This window comes from Salmo salar, chromosome 07 (genome assembly GCF_965601325.2).
Source record: "Salmo salar chromosome 07, fSalSal1, whole genome shotgun sequence".
Lineage (NCBI taxonomy): Eukaryota > Metazoa > Chordata > Actinopteri > Salmoniformes > Salmonidae > Salmo > Salmo salar.
In genome coordinates this window covers 41,406,718-41,426,745 of record NC_138297.1, presented here as the reverse complement: position 1 = coordinate 41,426,745, position 20,028 = coordinate 41,406,718, and the positions used below count along the sequence as shown (strand labels likewise).

The window sequence follows — 20,028 nt, the reverse complement described above, 5'->3', positions numbered from 1 at the left end:
AGTCCCTGGTTCAAATCCAGGCTGTATCACATCCGACCGTGATTGGGAGTCCCATAGGGCGGCACACAATTGGCACAGCGTTGTCAGGGTTTGGCCGTGGTAGGCCATCATTGTAAATAAGAATTTGTTCTTAACTGCCTTGCCTAGTTAAATAAAAACGTTTTTAAAAAATATGGTTTTCCATTCAATGAGCAATTTCCAGCGGTTTTTACTCAGACTGGAATGTTTTAGGGCTGACAAAAGTGAAAAGGGGGAAAATAATATTTTGAAAAAAAAAAAAGACAAACATTGTAAAGTAAATTCCAATATGTCACGCATCTGTTATTCTTGATGACATCATCGACGGCTCGAGTCGTGATTGGCTGTCGTGCCGCGAAATCTGGCGAGGTGGGTGGCGTTCCAGCGTCTCGCGCACTATAGTAATTTGTGACTCGCGCTCTGAGACCCAGTGACAGGCAATACTCTGACCGGAGAGTACAGTTGGACATACCCACTGAAGCAGACAAGAGCTCAACTCGGGACAGACTTTGAATAACTATTCGGCGACATAACTTTTTGTAGTAAAGTAAAGACAGCGAGGGAGATTTTACGCACTAAAAATGCAGTCCCTCTGTCACCGACTGCTGAGCTTGCTGTTCGTTTTCAGCAGCCTTCAGATTCATCAACTCACAGAGGCGTGCTCGTGTGCTCTGTCGCACCCGCAAGATGCGTACTGCAACTCTGACATTGGTAAGTCGTATGGTTTGTGGCCACATATGTTATGCCAACTAAAATATTTTCTCTATTGAAATATATGTTTGCAGTGGTTTTGTGATATTCTGCATACATGGACTATATTAGAATAAGAAACTGTTGTTAATATAAAGCGATGCAACTTTGTGGGACTTATAGTAATGAGAAAAATCTCTGCCAAACAAAGTTATGCATAAAGTGGAACCATCACCTAAAAGCCCATTTAAAACAGACTAGTCAGAATATACCAGTTTTCAAGTATCAGATGGCTCGTAGCCTAAAGGTTTACTACAACAGCACGCTTTGAGTAGTCTAAATAAATGCGTCATCTGAAATGAGTCAAGAGAGAGGAAGCTTTACTTTATTTCCCCTTGCTCTGATGAGAGGGAAGAGTTAATGGGAACGGTATCCATGGAAACAGGTCCCACTGATCATAATGTCTTTCAGAGCTAAATGACCACTTGCTGAGCAATAAACCAGAACAGAACTGGCAGACAGTAGCCAGCCAAGGGGTTTTACTGCTGACTGAATATTGCACCCATGTGTGGAGGTTACCAATGGCAGATTTGAAGTGGAGACTAGCTACTGTTCTTGGATGCTCTGTTCTGTCTGGCTTTCCATAAGATGTAAGAGCCAAGACTTGGCTAGGAATGTTAAGCAAGTGCTCTTGCAATCAACTTGTTAATTCTACAGTCCTATTGGTATAACATTGCCCTTCAAGTGTTTGTGCTCCTCTATGAAAGCACATGTTTACTTTCCAAAAGGGGGCTGATTCATTCCATTCACGCATTTGATATAGCTATGGAGTCAGCATTGGTATAATAAAAGTCTTGGTTATTGACTTAGGTGCACTGGTATTTTCTGTGTTGATTCCAGGTATATTTTCTTTTGGGGCTGGTCCTCAGACCCACTTGTACCTGAGATTTGTGGCCTCCTGCTCTGAGGGTGGCGGCTTTGTAAAGCTTGTTGTACCACTGGGTCATGCATGCACAGGCTATGCCCGAATAACATTAACTCAGCTGTTGTTATCGAGGAATGCCAGTCCAACCTGAGCAGTGTTATTGGATAACACTTGACCAGGTGGGTCCTGGCTCTCCGCTGTTGCTGCAGGAGACTCATTCCTGAAAAGGAGTAAGGGATTATTTGATAAGCCTAAGCAATAATAAGTGTTGTGGGGGTCTAAAGCAGGAGGGAAAAGGTAGAGTGAAAGAAAGGAGTCCACTGGAATATACGGTATTAGGAGAACGGTGTGCAGCTCTCTTGTATTGTGGAACGGAACTGCTGGCAGCAGGCAGAGTGTGTGTTTGACCAGTCATCCATCCACACACACGTTTGTCAGACACAGCCATCAAACGTCATTTAGGGTAGCATAGAGTGGTCCAATGCCCCGGAGCGGAGGAGAAGTGGACATCAGAGCTGTTCCATGGGCGGAGTCTTCCTGAGGACACAACTATGATGTCATGTTTTTTTCTGCAGTGATCCCTAGTCCAGCCAGTGAACTATGACTGAAGCCTGACGAGGTCAGAGGAGAGAAAGCGATGTTGACTTTTCAACATATGGCAACGGTTTAAAAATAACACCCTCTCACACAAGTGGCAGGTTAACCATTCATGTCAAACGCCAACATATTTATGCAAACATTTCCTCAGCATTGATGAGCATTGCCTCATATTTAATTATAATTATTGGGACTTATGCTAGTTGGTGACCTGGTTCCATTGTGTTGAAGATGTTAGTGTCACAAGCAGTCAGGTGTCACCCTGCCTTTCATGTCCCCTAAATTGGCTCATCCCATTGGCAAGGAGTGGAGCCTAGTGGGCCAGAATCTAGGCCTGGCTTTAATGGCTGCAAGTGAGCATTTGAGAGCTCCGAATTCCATTTCCAAGGTCTTGGTTCAGCCAGAAGTGCGCCGGGAATGCCTGTAGCGTGCACAGAACTAGGGACGCCTCTTCCCTCCCACTGCAAGGGACAGTGTCACAGTAGTCCCGACAAAAACATAACACTGTAAACATGCCATAATGCCAAAGCCAGGATCAGATTTCATCATGTAGAAGGCTATTGCATTCAGTTAGACTGTAAATAAAGATAGTGTTGGACTTTTGTTAGGATAGGGCTTTAGTGCAGTTATCATGAACATGTAAGCTTATGATGACTATTGCATAATTATTATGCAACTGTTGACATTTTTAGGCAAGATTTCGCATGTAAAATTCCAATAGCTCTTGTGTTGTAAGCCAACTGGAAATGGAGTTTGGCATGAACATGATGTTTTTGGACAGTGAAGGATAACAGTTCTCCTGGCAACACCTGGAGTTAAGATGGATATTCTGATTTGTGTCTCCTGGGCATGTCCAAACAAACATGTGCTGCAGTCTTGTCCAAAAAAGCGCAAGTAAATTTTCTGGGACGAAACACAGTTCCAAAAGCTTTACATGGCCTTGCATTGCATCACTTCACTGGCGTTTGATGAATGTTTAAAGAAAATGTCACCTTTTGATAAACCTTAGTGTCAAAATACCCCTAAAACATACTGTATGCAGATCTATACCTACAAAATATTCCCTATGAAAGATATGAGTTATAAAATGTGCCTTTATCCTCATCTCCCCTCCCCCCATTTCATTTGAACGGTACTTTCAACAAAGGCTGTTTATTTCGTCAACCTATTTTTCCTGACTAAAACTGATGAGACGAGATACCCTGGGGGGGAAAAAAACAATAACTACTACAAATTACTTTTCATTTTAGTTGACAAATGTGACGAGAATAATGGACATTTAATTTGACATGAAGCAAATTTATCGGTTTTGTCCAATTCCAAGCATGCATGCAGAATATTTCATGCTATCCTCTCAATTGCAGAATTCACATATTTCAGTTGCGCAATCTGATTGAGCTCTCCCACACACCTCCAGGCAATCACTTCAGTCACTCGTCAATCTTCTGAACTCATGCGAAGCCTGGACACTTGACTTGTAACTAACTTCAACTAGAAGGCCTGATTGGTGCTGCATAGATGGTTGTCCTTCTGGAAGGTTCTCCCATCTCTACAAAGGAACTCTGTAGCTCTGTCAGAGTGACCATTGGGTTCTTGGTCACCTCCCTGACCAATGCCCTTGTCCCCGATTGCTCAGTTCGGCCTGGAGGCCAGCTCTAGGAAGAGTCTTGGTGGTTCCAAACTTCAATTTAAGAATGGAGGCCAATGTGTTCTTGGGGACCTTCAATGCTGCAGAAATGTTTTGGTACCTTTCCCCAAATCTGTGCCTACAATCCTGTCTCGGAGCTCTATGGACAATTCCATCGACCTCATTGCTTGATTTTGACTTTGACATGCACTGTCAACTGTGGGATTTTATATAGACATGTGTATGCCTTTCCAAATCATGTCCAATCAACAGAATTTACCACAGGTGGACTCCAATCAAGTTGTAGAAACATCTCATGGATGATCAATGGAAACAGTCTCATATCAAAGGTTCTGAATACTGGGGTATTGTGTGTAGATTGGTTAAATAAATAAAAATCATCAATTTTAGAATAATGCTGTAACGTAACAAAACGTGGAAAAGTTCAAGGGGTCTGAATACTTTCCGAATGCACTGTAAAGTTTCTACGTGAGAACTAATTAAAAGAAGTATACTTTATGTTTTTCTGAACTCACTTCAGTCACGCATAAGAGGGAAGCTTGCACTACCTGGTGCAGGCACATGCGCAGATCAAATACACCACTGGAACGCCGATTAAGCTGTTTACATGTCCTTATCATTCAAAAGATTGCTCAGAAAACCAGGTGTTTTAATCGGCGTATGCCAACTTCAATTATCGCCTCATGCCGAGTAAGGTGTTTACACGACTAATGCCATACTCAGCCTTTTACTATAATCAGTTTAAAATCAAATTAGTGTGCATGTAAACACACTCAATGTTTACTCTCTCTTACTTTCATGTAGGCAATTTTTTCTCTGACGACATCAGAAGCTCCATTTTCCATTCATCTCTGTTGCCGCTCTCGCACCGTGGTCTGCAAATGCGAGTTACGGTTGATCCCCCCCCCCCAATGGTAAAAACAAATGCTATTCGTTGAATATTATGAGTACAGTAATACTTCTGGCATTTTTTTTAGCTCAAATTCTCCCCTTACCAAGGAACTTATTTACCCCCTTGACGGTTGTGATGGGCAGACAATCTGAGCTGTAAAGTGTTTCACCTGTAGCCAAGGCTTTATAGCCTATATGGTTAATTATTTCTGGCATTGGATACAATATACCACAATATCAATGTTGCCATCTAAGGTATACGAGGGGATAGTTGGACAAGGCGATTTGAATGTGCACATGATGGAAGTTAAGTAGCTTAAATATTCATTATTTAATATAAATAAATGCACTGACTAAACTAGACTAAAATTGTCCTGAGTTTTAGTCGACTGATAACTAAAACTAACGAAGGATGAAATGACAAAAATGTGATTAAGACTAAAAGGTATTTTAAGAACTAAAGCTAAATCTACAGTAGCTGCCAAAAACCCTTGGGCTAACTACTATTTGAGGACTATGGTCAAATGGCTATGGTTTAAACACACACACACACACATAGAATATCTAGATGTGGATTAAAATGCAAATGTTGACCTTAAGCTCCCCTCAGGTATAACGCTGAGTGAGGAGAGGGACTCATTTCCACTGTCAACTTCAAAAGGTGACACTGTAGAACATGAATCATCCCAATTTTAAGAGCCAGAGGTGAGTTCAAAGCCTGCTCCTGCTCCATAATCACTAGCAGCACCCGCTCTAATAGATGTATCAGATAGACATTTTGAATTGAGGAAATGAGGGTACAACAAAGAGGAAAAAACCAACTCCAAATAACCTGAGGGTAACTTTGCAATCAATTTAAGGAGTTCCAACTAGGTCAGCTGATATACGTTCTCTCAATGAACCCTTCCTTGGATTTCTGGACAACAGTCAGCCATTTCCTGACAATTCTTTTTCTTGCTGCATACAGACAGAGAGAGATTACTTTTGGTGCACAGCAGACCTACTGGGCTGCAATTTTACTTGGTGACTGAAACAGCCCATTCACATTGGAACAGAGGGGAAGGCTGTTTTTCTAAAGCTTTTCATGCAGCAGATTAGCGCTTCGGCCGGCCCTAGCTACACTTTGGCCCTGGTGTTTAATATCCCAAGGAGCTGAGGTGTCAGGAGCAGACCTTTACAATCTCGTACCATGCACCGATTCAATACAGAAGATTACTGCTGTGGGTAAGTGTGACTTAGCCTGGGATAATAACCTGGGAGAAACATGTACAGTCGTTTAGCCTGGTGTAAGCTAGTTCTCAGAGTGGTGAGGAGGGAGGTCCTCAAGTTACCCTGTCCTTTCTCTTGGGAGACCTGGCGAGGGAAGCAACGAGCTACAGTTACTATAGGTTGCAATAATGCAAAACCCAATCCTATTCTCTACTATGCTACCCACTTTTCTTCCCAACTGGCAGAGGGCATAGATGGTCCCATATTATGAGGAACATTATGTCATCTGGGATCAGCTCGGTGCGTTCAAAGCAGCTTCATTCCATAAGGCCAGCGTTCCTTCCTGTTAAAACAGGTTAAGAGGTCAAAAGGTGCAAGATTCCCTGAATGTTTGACATGTACACCCTGTTAGACAGGCATAGAGTGTTTAAGCCATCCCTTTTCTGCAGACCGCTTAACTTAAAATCACCAGTGTAGTCCATGACTGCTTCTGAAATAGTACCCTGTTCCCTATATAGTGCATTACTTTTTAAAATCAGACCTACACATCCCATGTTGGTTAAGTTGCGTCTGTCTCGTCGGTGAACTGGTGCGGACATTACTTTTCTAGTCAGGTCAAGTGTAATCCCACTACGGGTGTGGTCAGCTCTGACACCTCAAAGAGGAAGAGTACTTAAAAGTGGTTTCTTTTTTGAGTGGAGTACCCAGTGAGTGTGTCATACTAAGTAGCATTATTCCCCCCCCCCCCCACTCAGATCATGTTCAGAATCAGTCTCGCTCTCCCTCGCTTATCACCACACACACAGTTCACAACTCTGGTTATACACAACCACATTATTTCCGTCTATTCTTCCCCTCTTCATATGACCATCTATTTCAACCTTGTCATGGTGACTTTTCCCCTCATCACGCAATCGGTTTGCTGTAATCACAATTTAGCCTGAAGTGCGTCAAGAGTCACAGGCAAAATGTAAAGCAGGAGGAGGCTTAAACTGCTTGATTGAATTACATTCCCACTTGTGTTGCGATTAGCATTTGAATGCATAGTTTAGTAATCCCATGCTTCGGGGAAGAGATACTGTGCTAAATTAATTCAATTACTTTCTCTGTCATACCCCAGCTACTTCTCCTTATTAAGAAAAATCCATTTACTTTCCACTGGGAATGTATGTCAAATCCACTGCAAAACATTAATATGTATGCGGCAGAAACAGGAGAATAGCACTCGCCTGTAATTGCTATTCGTGTGTTGCAGCACACAGAGAGAGAGAGCAGGGGGCACTAACTCTATATAGAGCTGCAAGAGATTTCCTAGCTGCAGTGCCGATTACAGCTAAACTAACCAGTGCTGATCAGGTGGATATCTTATGCAGTGCTTGGGCTTAGAATTGGATTACATACACACTCACAACTTAGTCATTTCTGACACTGGGGCCCAGACCTAGCCTTTAGAGGCATATTGAAAGAGAACTCGGTGGTCAGGAGTAAATATAGCTAGCATTCTGAGATCTACTCAGGGCCCTTCCCTTGGAGGTCAAAGGGTCGCTGTAGGGAATAACACAAATCCTCTGTCTCACCAGCAGCTGCGGCCTTTCACACATTCCACCAGGCAATGACTTCAGCACCACCCAATTAGTGGTTGCCCACCCAGTGGCGAGCGTATCCCGCCTCAAAGAGCGTTTGGTGTTACTGTTGGACTCTTGTTCAGCGATATGACCTATGACACCTACGCCTAATAACAGTTGAAGGCTCAACGCAAAGCTCTTTGGAATTGGAGTCTTATCGTTTTGGGTGGGGAAAGCAGTCTGCAATGGAGTTCAGGTTTTAAGGGGAAGGCCGGTTTTCGGCTACTGGCTTCTGAAAATAGTTTGAGGGATCAGTGCATTATGAGGGATCAGTGCATCAACATTACATAAGGAGGGATCAGAGTAGCATATGTTTCATATCTTCACATTCCACAGTAATAGTGCTTATGCTCCATACAATTACATCAGTGAAAGTACCATTCATTTGACTCTGCACAGCAGAGACTGGTTAGGTAACAATGCTTTGAGGCTCATAATATGCGAGTTGACAGATTAATAGAGCAGATGTCCTTGGGTACATTGGCTCAAAAAGGTCACCAAGAACGCAAGGAGAATAGATCACCTGAATAGGTTTAACATAATCGTTGCCTTGAACATGGATGTGTGATTCTCTAACAGCTATCAAACTGGATGGCTGATGCTCTATTAGAGCCTTGTCATTCTAAACTGGCAGGTGAAAATGTGAGCTCCATTGAAGGTGTTGATGTCACCTCACCGGCATCTTCTAGGAGACTTTTCTATTCATAAACCACCAGGAGTGCCGCTTTTCCCTTAGACTCCCTTTGTGTCTGGGACTTAAATACATACTATGACGCTATAAGAGGAGATGTTACAGTACAGCCCTTCTTCACTCTATCTAGAGGAGTGAGACACGCTTCCCTTCCCCCCCCCCCCTTCACAGGCTCGAGAATGTGAACCTCAAAGGAATGTAGAAAGAACATTCCGGAGAGGAAAGATAAACATCCCCACCGTTAGTTATGTCTGTGGCTGTCAGGCTGCGGGGAGCAGGTGAACTTGACTCAAGTCGACTGCATGTGGACTGCCCATTCTCCCGAGGGGCCCCAGAGCTCTGATACAAGTACTCTGGGGAGGACCCGATTCACTGGCCTAAATGAGGCTTCGCTCATAAGCCCATTTCCCCCTCACAACGGACCCACTTACTTTAAAAGGAGTGAAAGCAAACAAGGTGATTCCACAGCCAAACTGTGTCACCTAGCCGCTGTTTACATGAGGGTGAGCAGCACTGATAAGATCTTTTTCCACCCTGTGCAGAATGTAAAGAAAGGAGGTTGTTTAAACAGTGGAGACATGGTTTTACGACACAGGGATAAGGCAGGAGGGAGGTAGTAATAAAGCTGTGGCCTCATTTTCACTGTCCTGAAGAAGAACTGCTTTGGCCTTAGTCAAATTCAAATGCTAGATCCTAGTCTTCCATTGGACTTGTTTGCCAAGCAGAAGCAATCTATAAAAACAAATTAATAGATTATAAACTGAGCCAAACCCTTACAAAATCTTCCATGGGTCTCTCCTCTAGGGGCTGGGTTTTTAAATAAGCTTTGGAAAAGCAATGAACAGCCCACTGCATTCTAGGGTCCTAATTCTAGCTAAAGCATCTGTAAGGGTGATATCTTGAACACATATTGGACTTACTACTGTATTTAGGCTTCTCTTTTTGATGCTCACACAACCATCAGCCTGGCTCCAGATGTAGAAAATAGTAAAAATAAACGTCTCGTCTCCTGGGCGCTACTTTCAGAACTACTCATTAAAAAGTAGTAGTCTTGCTCTGATGTGACCTAAATTCGGGAAATCATCCAATATGCTGGATTTGGCAGCTAGAGGCTTTCCAATCTCTGTCCATTGCATAATTGACTAATTCTGTGCTTGTGTCTTTGGTCTACAGTGATCCGTGCCAAAGTGGTGGGCAAGAAGTTAATGAAGGATGGGCCTTTTGGCACCATGCGTTACACGGTCAAACAGATGAAGGTAAGCCATCATCGCATCATTCAGCCCGAGTTTTACATAATCTGGCCCATACCTTGAAGAGCATAACCGCACTCTGGAAAACAGCACCATGCAATAAGAATCACTAACAAGCTCATAGGCTTTGAAACTAGGAGACCAGTTTTATCACTGTAGGCCTACTAAAATGATGCAGTGTATGACTAGGTTACTGTAGCAGTATCACTTTAGTTATAGTGCAATCCCTAATTCTTATAACCAAAACATGAGTTCACAGATGCCGTGAAATGGCCAAGCTTTTCCATTAAGTGCCACAAGAGTATGTTACAGAGGATTAGACATTGTTTTCATCATCACCTCTAACACTTGGCCCTGTGGCAAGAAGGTTTGGCTAATCCAAGTTAAGTGTGTTTGAGTATTTGTTTGGCCAAAGGAATCCAACGTAGTCGTAATGGCCTAAAGACAGTCGCCTCTCAGTAAATAAATCATGAAGAGTGGGCTTTGTTGCCCCTAGAAACATTTCCCCAGAAATCCCCCGTTTTAGGTCCCAATGGCTCGCCTCTTTCACGGCTTGTCCTGTTATTTCCAAGAATAGCTGTGTCTAAACAGGGATTTCCTGTTGTTCCCAGACAAATAAATCACGACGGACCAAACACAAATCCCAGTGCAAACATTTACTTTGTCCGGCAGCGTTTGTGTTCCGCGCACCTGAACTCAATGGGTGGACCCACGGTTCAACCCCAAAGTCACGTCTTCATTATGTCCTGTAATTATGTTCATTTTCATGTGGTTAAATGATAGCATCAGTGGCCTCTTCCTCTACTACACTGAATTCTTGGAAGCAATATCTCATTATACTGCGTTTGTTTATTGTTGTGGATTCCTGACAACTTCGAGAACTCAATAAATCCAGTTGCGTCAGAAGCAAGAACAAGTGCGATCTTCATTCCAGATTATAATCGTTATAACAGACTGTTTGTCATGGTCTGTTTTGCAGATGTACAAAGGATTCAACAAAATGCAGCACGTTCAGCACATCTACACAGATGCCTCTGAGAGTTTGTGTGGAGTCAAGTTCGACATCAACAAGTACCAGTACCTGATCACAGGTGAGTCACTATTCAACCATACAGTACCACTGATCTGAAAAGCAGCTATCTAATGTACTTGGCGGGCTGCACAGTTGTCATGGTAGTGCCAGAAACAATGTCTTTCCATTAAGAGCTATTAATAAGCAATAAAAACAGCCTCACGAGCTGCCTCAGAAGCACATTACCAAAAACAAATTAGCGAGGCAAGCAAGCACATCAGTGGAGTTGACGCCAGCTTGATCTCCCAGGCCCGTTTCCCTAACTCCCTCTCTGCAGCACGTCCTACAACAATGGCAGCGTTGCTAACAGCAGCCCCAGTTTTTTTTGTTTAAATGCAACCCCCTCCTCCCCCCTCCCTGAAGACTTCTTGACTGCTCTGTGACAAACTTTCCCACTATATATAACCTCCCGTCTGTGAGAGGCAGGGGGGCACTTCATTTTTGAAGCATTTCCTTCTCCTTTGGGGCGTAAACAGCAGAACTTTTCCCTCTTATAATGAACAGTTCTAGTGAGAAGTTCTGGCGTTTCCAGTGCAGGCAGGCATTTATCAAGTTCAACTCATTAGTTGTATGTACAGGATACACCGTCCAACTAAATGCTTCCTTGCATGCTGCGCGCACACACACACGTGTTTGTAGTATGAATGCACAGTTGAAGTCGGAAGTTTACATACACTTAGGTTGGCGTCATTAAAACTCGTTTTTCAACCACTACAAATTTCTTGTTAACAAACTATAGTTTTGGCAAGTCGGTTAGGACATCTACTGCGTGCATGACACTAGTAATTTTTCCAACAATTGTTTACAGACAGATTATTTCACTTTTAATTCACTGTGTCACAATTCCAGTGGGTCAGAAGTTTACATACACTAAGTTGACTGTGCCTTTAAACAGCTTGGAAAATCCCAGAAAATTGTGTCATGGCTTTAGAAGCTTCTGATAGGCTAATTGACATCATTTGAGGTGTACCTGTGGATGTATTTCAAGGCCTACCTTCAAACTCAGCACCTCTTTGCTTGACATCATGGGAAATTGAAAAGAAAACAGCCAAGACCTCAGAAAAAAAAATTGTAGACCTCCACAAGTCTGGTTTATCCTTGGGAGCAATTTCCAAACGCACCACGTTCATCTGTACAAAAAAATTGTACGCAAGTATACACACCACGCAGCCTTCATACTAGAGATGAACGTACTTTGGTGCAATCACAGAACAGCAGCAAAGGACCTTGAAGATGCTGGAGGAAACAGGTACAAAAGTATCTATATCCACAGTAAAACGAGTCCTATATCGTTAACCAGAAAGGCCGCTCAGCAAGGAAGAAGCCACTGCTCCGAAACCGCTATAAAAAAAAAAAGCCAGACTATGGTTTGCAACTGCACATGGGGACAAAGATTGTACTTTTTGGAGAAATGTCCTCTGGTCTGATTAAACAAAAATAGATCTGTTTGGCCATAATGACCATCGTTATGCTTGGAAGAAAAAGGGGGAAGCATGCAAGCCGAAGAACACCATCCCAACTGTGAAGCACAGGGGTGGCAGCATCATATTGTGGGAGTGCTTTGCTGCAGGAGGGACTGGTGCACTTCACAAAATGGATGGCATCATAAGGAAAATATTAGTTGGTTAGATTGAAGCAACATCAAGACATCAGTCAGGAAGTTAAAGCTTGGTCGCAAATGGGTTTTTACAAATGACCCCAAGCATACTTCCAAAGTTGTGGCAAAATGGCTAAAGGACAACAAAGTCAAGGTATTGGAGTGGTCATCACAAAGCCCTAACCTCAATACTATAGAACATCTGTCGGCAGAACTGAAAAAGCGTGCGCGAGCAAGGAGGCCTACAAACCTGACTCAGTTACACCAGCTCTGTCATGGGCCAAAATTCACCCAACTTATTGTGGGAAGCTTGTGGAAGGTTACCTGAAACATTTGACCCAAGTTAAACAATTTAAAGGCAATGCAACCAAATACTAATTGAATGTATGTAAACTTCTGACCCACTGGGGATGTGATGAAAGACATAAAAGCTGAAATAAAATCACTCTAGACTATTATGACATTTCACATTCTTAAAATAAAGTGGTGATCCTAACTGACCGAAGACAGGGAATGTTTACTAGGATTAAATGTCAGGAATTGTTAAAAACGCAGTTTAAATGCATTTGGCTAAGGTGTATGTAAACTTCCGACTTCAACTGTGTGTGTGTGGATGAGTGTATGTCAGTGTGGGTGTGTGCATGAGCGCATGTCTGCTAAGGTGTGGAGAGTCAGCGCAAGTGGTCAGTCCAATTCAAGTGTTTGGCAATCCGATGGCTTGTAGATAGAAACTCTCTGAACCTATGAGTTGCTATGAAGTTGGAGAGCAGTTTAGTGAGACCTAAGGCCGTCATACTGTTTAGCTGTGTGTTGAATGTTCCCATCACTACGTCCCAAACCCAAACGAAGCCAATGAAACATGAGGAAGGAAATCACCCCGGCAACACAAGTGTTTGTTTATTGTGGCTGGGTGATGATGACATCAGTCATCCAGGCCAGGCAGCAGCTCTAGCTCTGGTTTGGGGAGTGAGTCTGTAATTTGGTCTTGGGTCCCTGGGCCATACTGTATCAGAACTCAATTACAGGCATGTTAAATACGCCAATGCCTGATAGATTAGCTCCACGGGTTGGGCTTTGATTAACCCAGAGTGAGTGCACGGCCTCCTGATTAGCTATGAAGAGGGATGCCGCACTAGCCTGGTCCCAGATCTGCTTGTGCCGTCTTACCAACTACAATTTGGGAACAGGCTAATGCCGCTCTCACCATTGTCTAATAACTTTGCCAGGAGACGCCAATAATCCATATGGAAGTCGGTCTAAGAGTTGTGTGTTTGCCAGCTTTCAGCTCAGCGTGTGATGACAACAGGACAGTGTAGCACTAGCAATGGATACACCGTTACAAACAACCATGTTGTTTGAGTGCTAGCTGGCGGGCTACAGTGTGGGGTGAATCTGTTCGCAGCAGAGGTTGTCATCCTGACATTGGTGGTAAGCTGTGAACAGCCTAACCTAAAAATAGAAGTTAGAAAACCTTTTGGAAATTCTTAAATAGGGGTTTTAGTTTAATATGGGACCTGCTGTACAAGATGGTCTTAACATAGTTAAAAAGATTTGGACCACTTGCTTGACTGGTGTATTTATGTTAGGCGAGGTATGGCAATTATACAATTAGCCAAAAATAGGCTAAGGATAACATCTGACTCTTTCCCATGGCATTGGGAATATGACATGAATTGTTTTTCAGTCTTCAGTTTTTTGAGGGAAACAAACAAACCATTGTAATGAATGTTTTGTAAGTCATGAAAAAAAATTCACGAATGATGTAATGCTTAACAAAAGCTGATCTGTAACCAACCCTCTCTCCCCCCTCAGGCCGCGTGTTCGACGGCAAGGTCTACACCGGGCTGTGTAATTTCAACCAGCCATGGGAGCGCCTCTCGCTGGCCCAGAAGAAGGGCATCAACCACCGCTACCAGCTGGGCTGCAACTGCAGGGTGAGTGGCAACAACTGCGCTCTCAGGGAGAATATGGATGAAGTGGCTCCCGGGGATAAGATGGATATGTATAAGGAAGCTAAAGCAACACAACAGCAGCAGAGCCAAGATGGAGGAGTAGGAGCCAGAAAGAGGAGCAAGGGCAGGCAGAACACCCTGCTTATTGCAAAGCATTACCATCCTGCTCTGAGCATCTCTGTTCCTCCATCTAGAAGACGTCTTACCACAGAAAATGACAAGGCACTTCATAATCTCCATGTTATTAGATATCGGATATTGGCTGTAGAATTAGGGGGGAAATAATGTGTTAATTTTATGACCATAATTACTTTAGTGGCCGTGCATATATTGGGTCAAATAGATTATGCTGATAAACTGCAACCAATTCTGAAATCATTGCCAAACCATTTAAAACTTTTCCCTCTATTCTTAAATGTAGCACAATACAAGAATGACTATCAAAATATATACCAAATCATTTTGATTATGTTATTGTAACTTTTATGATTGTAGGGACATACTTTTAAATTCCTGATAGTGGCTGAATGATATAATGTAAGGTTTTAGCTGTCAGGAATATAAGTGTCCCCTTTCCATTTTGGCATCATAACGGATAATACACATCCATGAATGTAACTGAAGAGACAGAGGGAAAGATGAGGAGAGAGAAAAGAGATTTATAATGATCTTGGTGAGTTAAATTTAACTACACCGGAATCACTTTCCCTGTTATTCCAAAGCCTGAATTCCGTGCTCGGTCGGACCCCCTTTATGCGGGACCTGCTCCTGTGCAGCTCCAGTCCGGGCTCATAAATATCCTGTACTGCATGGCTCCAGACACACCATCTGGTCTGCCCATCACCGGCTCCCGTCAACAGCAATAAGTGCATTGCCAGACAGGAGACCGGAGTAACTACACAGTCCAAATGCTGGCTAACACCTTTCAAACTGCTCACGCCCAAACTGCTTAAAGGGTTGTAATGTTAAGACACGTTAGACGTACAGTGAGCCTTCGAGGCCAACACAGAACAGTGGACGTGAATGTATGAGTGTGACCACAAGTCAGCATCAGGAATGAAAAACAAACTTGGACAGAACTCGCCATGGTAGAAGCGTTTTTCTTTTAGTTTATTGCCCATTTCAGTTCAAATGTAATCTTTAAAATCGGGAAGGAGAAAAAGTAAAAAAAAAAAAAAATCACACGTGTAGCAGCATCCTATTGCTAGAACACAACACCTCATTGTGTGAACCCCTATGAAGCAGCATGCTTACTGTCTGAGAAGACAAGTCAACAGACAGAGGCAGTGCAGACACAGCCATCTCTGTGGTTTTATATCAAGTGCAAGAATCTCCTAGAGTGCGAACGTCACACTTCACCGACGCTTCCGCCAAAATAATTCAAACCATTTTGTCATCCTTTAACAAAAGATGATTTACAGCTAAGGAATGCAGGAAGCATGTGAAAATAATCCACTGCAGTGTATAAAAAAAAACATTGGCATCAGTAAATGATTAAAAAGCTAACTGTCCATAACATAGCCCATGAACACCAGAACCAGTTAAACTTCATTGAAAATGCTTGCACCATAAAGAAAACGTTGAGCTTCACCCATATTCCTCAAGCTCGCTGCTGTTGATTCCTCTGGCTCGGTCATTACAGTACACACAGCCTTTACTGAAACACCCCTTTGGATTTCTCTAAAACACAGTATTTTGTCAGTTTCTAATTTCTCACCTTTAAAGACATTTGGCAGGCTATACAGTGCATTCGGAAAGTATTCAGACCCCTTGACTTTTTCCACATTTTGTTATCTTAGAGCCTTATTCTAAAATGGATTACATTGTTTTTCACCCTCATCAATCTACATACAATACCTGTCCTATCAAAGTTGCACAGAAATAGGTTGGGAAAGATAGTCAGGACTTGCAGAAAAATCATGGGGCAGCAACAGCAAGAACGGTCATCTCTCTACCTGGGCAGAGCTCTCCATAAAGGCAAATAAAATTGTGGTTGACTCTTCCCATCCACTCCACCCTGAATTCCAGCTCCTTCCCTCTGGCTGCAGGTACAGACTAAGGTTAAAAAATAAAATAAAAATAGGGCCAAGTACTCTTATTCCGAATGCAATTCTGCAACTTAACATGTTGGACTAATTGCACTATGTAACTGCACTTACCCTGCCTATTTGTTTTACATGTGATATGTTTTATGACTGCTGCAAGATGAATTGCCTGAGGACATAATGTTTTCTGAATTCTAAATAATGAAAGAGCAAAAACAGGTTTAGAAATTTTTGCAAATGTATTAAAAATAAAAACGAAAAAATATCACAGTCATAAGTATTCAAACCCTTTACTAAGTACTTTGTTGAGGCACCTTTGGCAGTGATTACTGCCTCTCGTCTTTTATACTTAAATCACGCTTTCTCCTAATCAATATCTTATTCTCCACAAATTAAGTATTGTGTACAAGATTATGCATTGCTTCACCTTTTCCTGAAATGCTAATTCTGTCTTGGCATCGTTCATTTACTGCTGAATGTAGACTCACTGTGCTTTTGAATTGGTCAATATTTAAAAACAATTCACAGAAAATGAAACATCCTAAAATCTGTCACATATCCTAAATCAGAATTTTGGTTAATCAAAAAGGATACAATTTAACTTTATTCAAGTCGAACTGTAAAACACAGTGAGCCTTCACCAGTATGCTGTAGCATTACTCGATAAAATGTTCCTGCTTTACGGCTACATCTGTAGTTTCGCTTCTTCTCTCTGTAGATTAAGCCCTGCCACTACCTGCCCTGCTTTGTGACCTCAAAGAACGAGTGCCTGTGGACGGACATGCTGTCCCACTTCGGCTACCCCGGCTACCAGTCCCGGCACTACGCCTGTATCCAGCAGAAAGAGGGCTACTGCAGCTGGTACCGGGGGATGGCCGGCCGTGACAAAACCACCATCAACTCCACCGACCCCTGAGCGTAAACCACAACCAAGCCCCAAACCATAGCAACTTTCTTGAGTTTCTTCTCCTCATCCTCACTCTTCTACACCTTTCAAACTCCACAACTCCGCCACGCCCCTCGTCAACCAGCGTATTACAGAACCCCAAGCGACCACTCCCATTCCCTCTGACGAAACACACAACAACTAAAATAAATCAGTGCCTGGCTGTCTCATAGAAGTAGCACTTCTGATGTAAACAATACCTTTTTTGTTTAATGCTGTACATTTCAGTTTCTCCCACTTTTTCCTACATTTCCCTAGCTATCAATGAGCAGAAATTAGACTTTCCTCAGAATGTAATAACAATGGCCCTCTAAAAAGCAATACCTTTTTCACACCCTCGTAAGGCTTATATGGGTGGGATGGCATTTCAGCATTGCAGTTTCAAGCAATACATAATGGTTAAATTATTCTAATATTAAAGTGTGGCGTGCAAACAGTATCAAAGCTCCTGCAACAATGTTGTCAACACAAGTTATGCACCGTAACCAGACACATTGTCACCAGAACGAGGGCAATGCCAACGCGAGGTATGACCTCAGAAAAGCAATCTCTTCCTCCAGTCACACAAAAGGTATTTAACAATGATTTTGAATCACAAGAAAGTGTATATGTATGTGTTCACAGTTTATACTGTCAACATGTCTATTTATATGAATGATGTAATCTTTGCCACCCTGACTGCTTGCACTGTGAAGTCTATTCTTGGTTGTATTAAATTGCATTGACATTTTAGTCATTTAGCAGATCACACTATATGAATGCGTTGCTAATATCGGACGATGAATTGAGTATAGCTATATTTTCTTTTCTGTAAACCACAACTAAGAATGACCCTTACAGCTCAAGCACAGGGAATAATTCATCTTTCGCAGAGACATGAATGCAAGTTATTTAATTTTTTTGCTGTATATGATAAGCTACAGAACAATGAACAGTTGATTCGACCGAAACCTCTGTAGTAGATTTATTTATCGGTGTTTGTCGAATCAGACAGTATCCATGCAAATACTACAAACATCCTACTACAATAGCAAATAGATAGAGATATCTCTCTGTATCTGGCCAAAACTGTATTACCATCACTACCCTGTTTGGCTATCATGAAGGACCAGAATCCCAAATTGTGTTTGTAAAGCATTGACTTAATGTTAGATCCGCCTTCAGCAGATTTTGAATGATGGTACTTTTGTCCAATCACAGTTCTCCTTCTGGTTCTCACGAGGTAAGGAACTTTTCTTCACTGCATCAGAGTTTAAAGCAGAGGTTTCAGACAAAGTGTTTTCAAAAATGTATACTCCATTTTTGTACGTATTATAACTATTTCAGATGAAACTGATGAAAATAACATTGTCACTAAACTCTTCTACTTTGAGTTTTCCAGTTCAGTATCTTCAGTCCATTCCGTCAGAAACAGAGATGCCTCAGCAGGAGTGAGAAGTCTTTGCCCAGTCTCTCAGCTCTGCCCACTTTTCCATTATGTTCAGAAAAGGCCCTGCCAAGTTGGTGTTGAACAGAATAGAGTAACAGCCCTGACATGACAGTTTTAGAAGGAAATCCACTAAAATACAGTTAGGCAATGTATTATTCATGTAATCTATTATAATGTGAGGAACTGAAATGAAATCTAAATCTTGCCTCCTCCACAAGGCAATTCTTACATGAAATGCAATTATTTCAGGCACTATATTTACAGAAAAAAAAGAAACATGTCAGCGTTCTTTATATCATTCAACAATGTAGAACAGAAAATTATAAAAACATCAAAACAATGCCGAATTCGACGTTTGCGACCATTTCAAAAGGAGAGGAGGTACATCAGTGTCATTAGGTTTCCCCACTGCTGAGCTTCTGTTGACACCTCCTCCAGGCCTTGGCTGAGCTTGAAACACAATCCAGAGGCAGATCCTTAGTAGTCCGATGCCACAGCGATATCACAAAAGCCTGAACGTTCCACATCAGCAGCACAGTTTCTCGTTCTCCTCAGACAGTTAAAAGTAGAGCTGGTTTAGCATTGAGAGAATGGTGGGCTCAATGAGTGTAGCCCGATAGTCCCAGAAGCCAGATAGTATGTAGTCTTCACGTAGATCCATCCACTCCATCGTTTAGTAAGAATACTGGGAAGGTTCCTCTGGATGTTCGGCCTTCATTGACACACTTCTCTGGTTGTCAGTCTTGAGTTGTTTCCCCTCTACCAAATCTCCCTCAACTGGTTTTTGCAAGGTTCACTCTCTTTGGCCTTGGCATCTCTGCATCTGTATTTTTTTGTGGATCATGTTTGTGTAAATATACTGTCTGCTTAACACAGAAACACTTGGTCAAGTCGATCCAGAGTGCATTAAAAAAGGAAGCTGGCAAAAGGCTGTGTACCGTGTGTGTATACACTGATTCCTTAAAAAGGGGGGTGAGCGAACGTTTCCTTGTAGGGGTGGCAGAAATGTTTGACTTAATTTCTGTGTTTTATATTTTTATAATAAAGATTTAATGAAAAATGGACTATACGAGTTTGCGCTGTTGATTTCTTCAAGTGAAAGTAGCGCACCAGGTTATGATTCAAGCTCAGTATTCCATCACGGTCACAAGGCAAATTTGGACCTGACCTTTATAGCAATATCTTTGTGATATCATAAAACAATCTGTCTCGTCAGGAGCTACACTACATAATGGACTTGCACATTCAACTTTGCATCAGTTAGATTACACCAGTAAATAGGTAACACATTAAATATTGCTTTATAAATACCATAATAATTGTTGATAACGTGGTAGCAAGCTCCAACAAGGCTCTCACTAAGACACTAATCAATCCCACCTGTTTGGCATTGGCCTAGAAAATATGTTAAAAAAAAATGCCCAGCTGCTACACTTGATAGTT

The 20,028-nt window shown here is 42.2% G+C and overlaps 2 protein-coding genes across 2 annotated transcripts in view; one reads left to right on the top strand and one right to left on the bottom strand.

Annotated features, from left to right (window-relative positions):
- The window catches only part of LOC106609096 (synapsin-3), a 124,050-nt gene that overhangs the window by 57,104 nt on the left and 46,918 nt on the right, over nucleotides 1-20,028 (bottom strand). The gene's annotated exons all lie outside the window — the stretch shown is intronic.
- LOC106609153 (metalloproteinase inhibitor 3) lies at nucleotides 428-19,649 on the top strand. Its single transcript, XM_014207635.3, has 5 exons — nucleotides 428-729; nucleotides 9,468-9,550; nucleotides 10,524-10,635; nucleotides 14,026-14,147; nucleotides 16,929-19,649. Exons 1-5 carry the CDS (start codon nucleotides 600-602, stop codon nucleotides 17,124-17,126), a joined length of 645 nt encoding a protein of 214 aa, XP_014063110.1. The 5' UTR covers nucleotides 428-599; the 3' UTR covers nucleotides 17,127-19,649.

What these genes read in the sequence shown, in the direction of transcription:
- LOC106609153 (XM_014207635.3), top strand. Translation starts at nt 600, where the DNA reads ATGCAGTCCCTCTGTCACCGACTGCTGAGCTTGCTGTTCGTTTTCAGC. An exon ending in GTACTGCAACTCTGACATTG is followed by an intron (nt 730 to 9,467) that starts GTAAGTCGTATG and finishes TTTGGTCTACAG; the next exon opens with TGATCCGTGCCAAAGTGGTG. An exon ending in GTACCAGTACCTGATCACAG is followed by an intron (nt 10,636 to 14,025) that starts GTGAGTCACTAT and finishes CTCCCCCCTCAG; the next exon opens with GCCGCGTGTTCGACGGCAAG.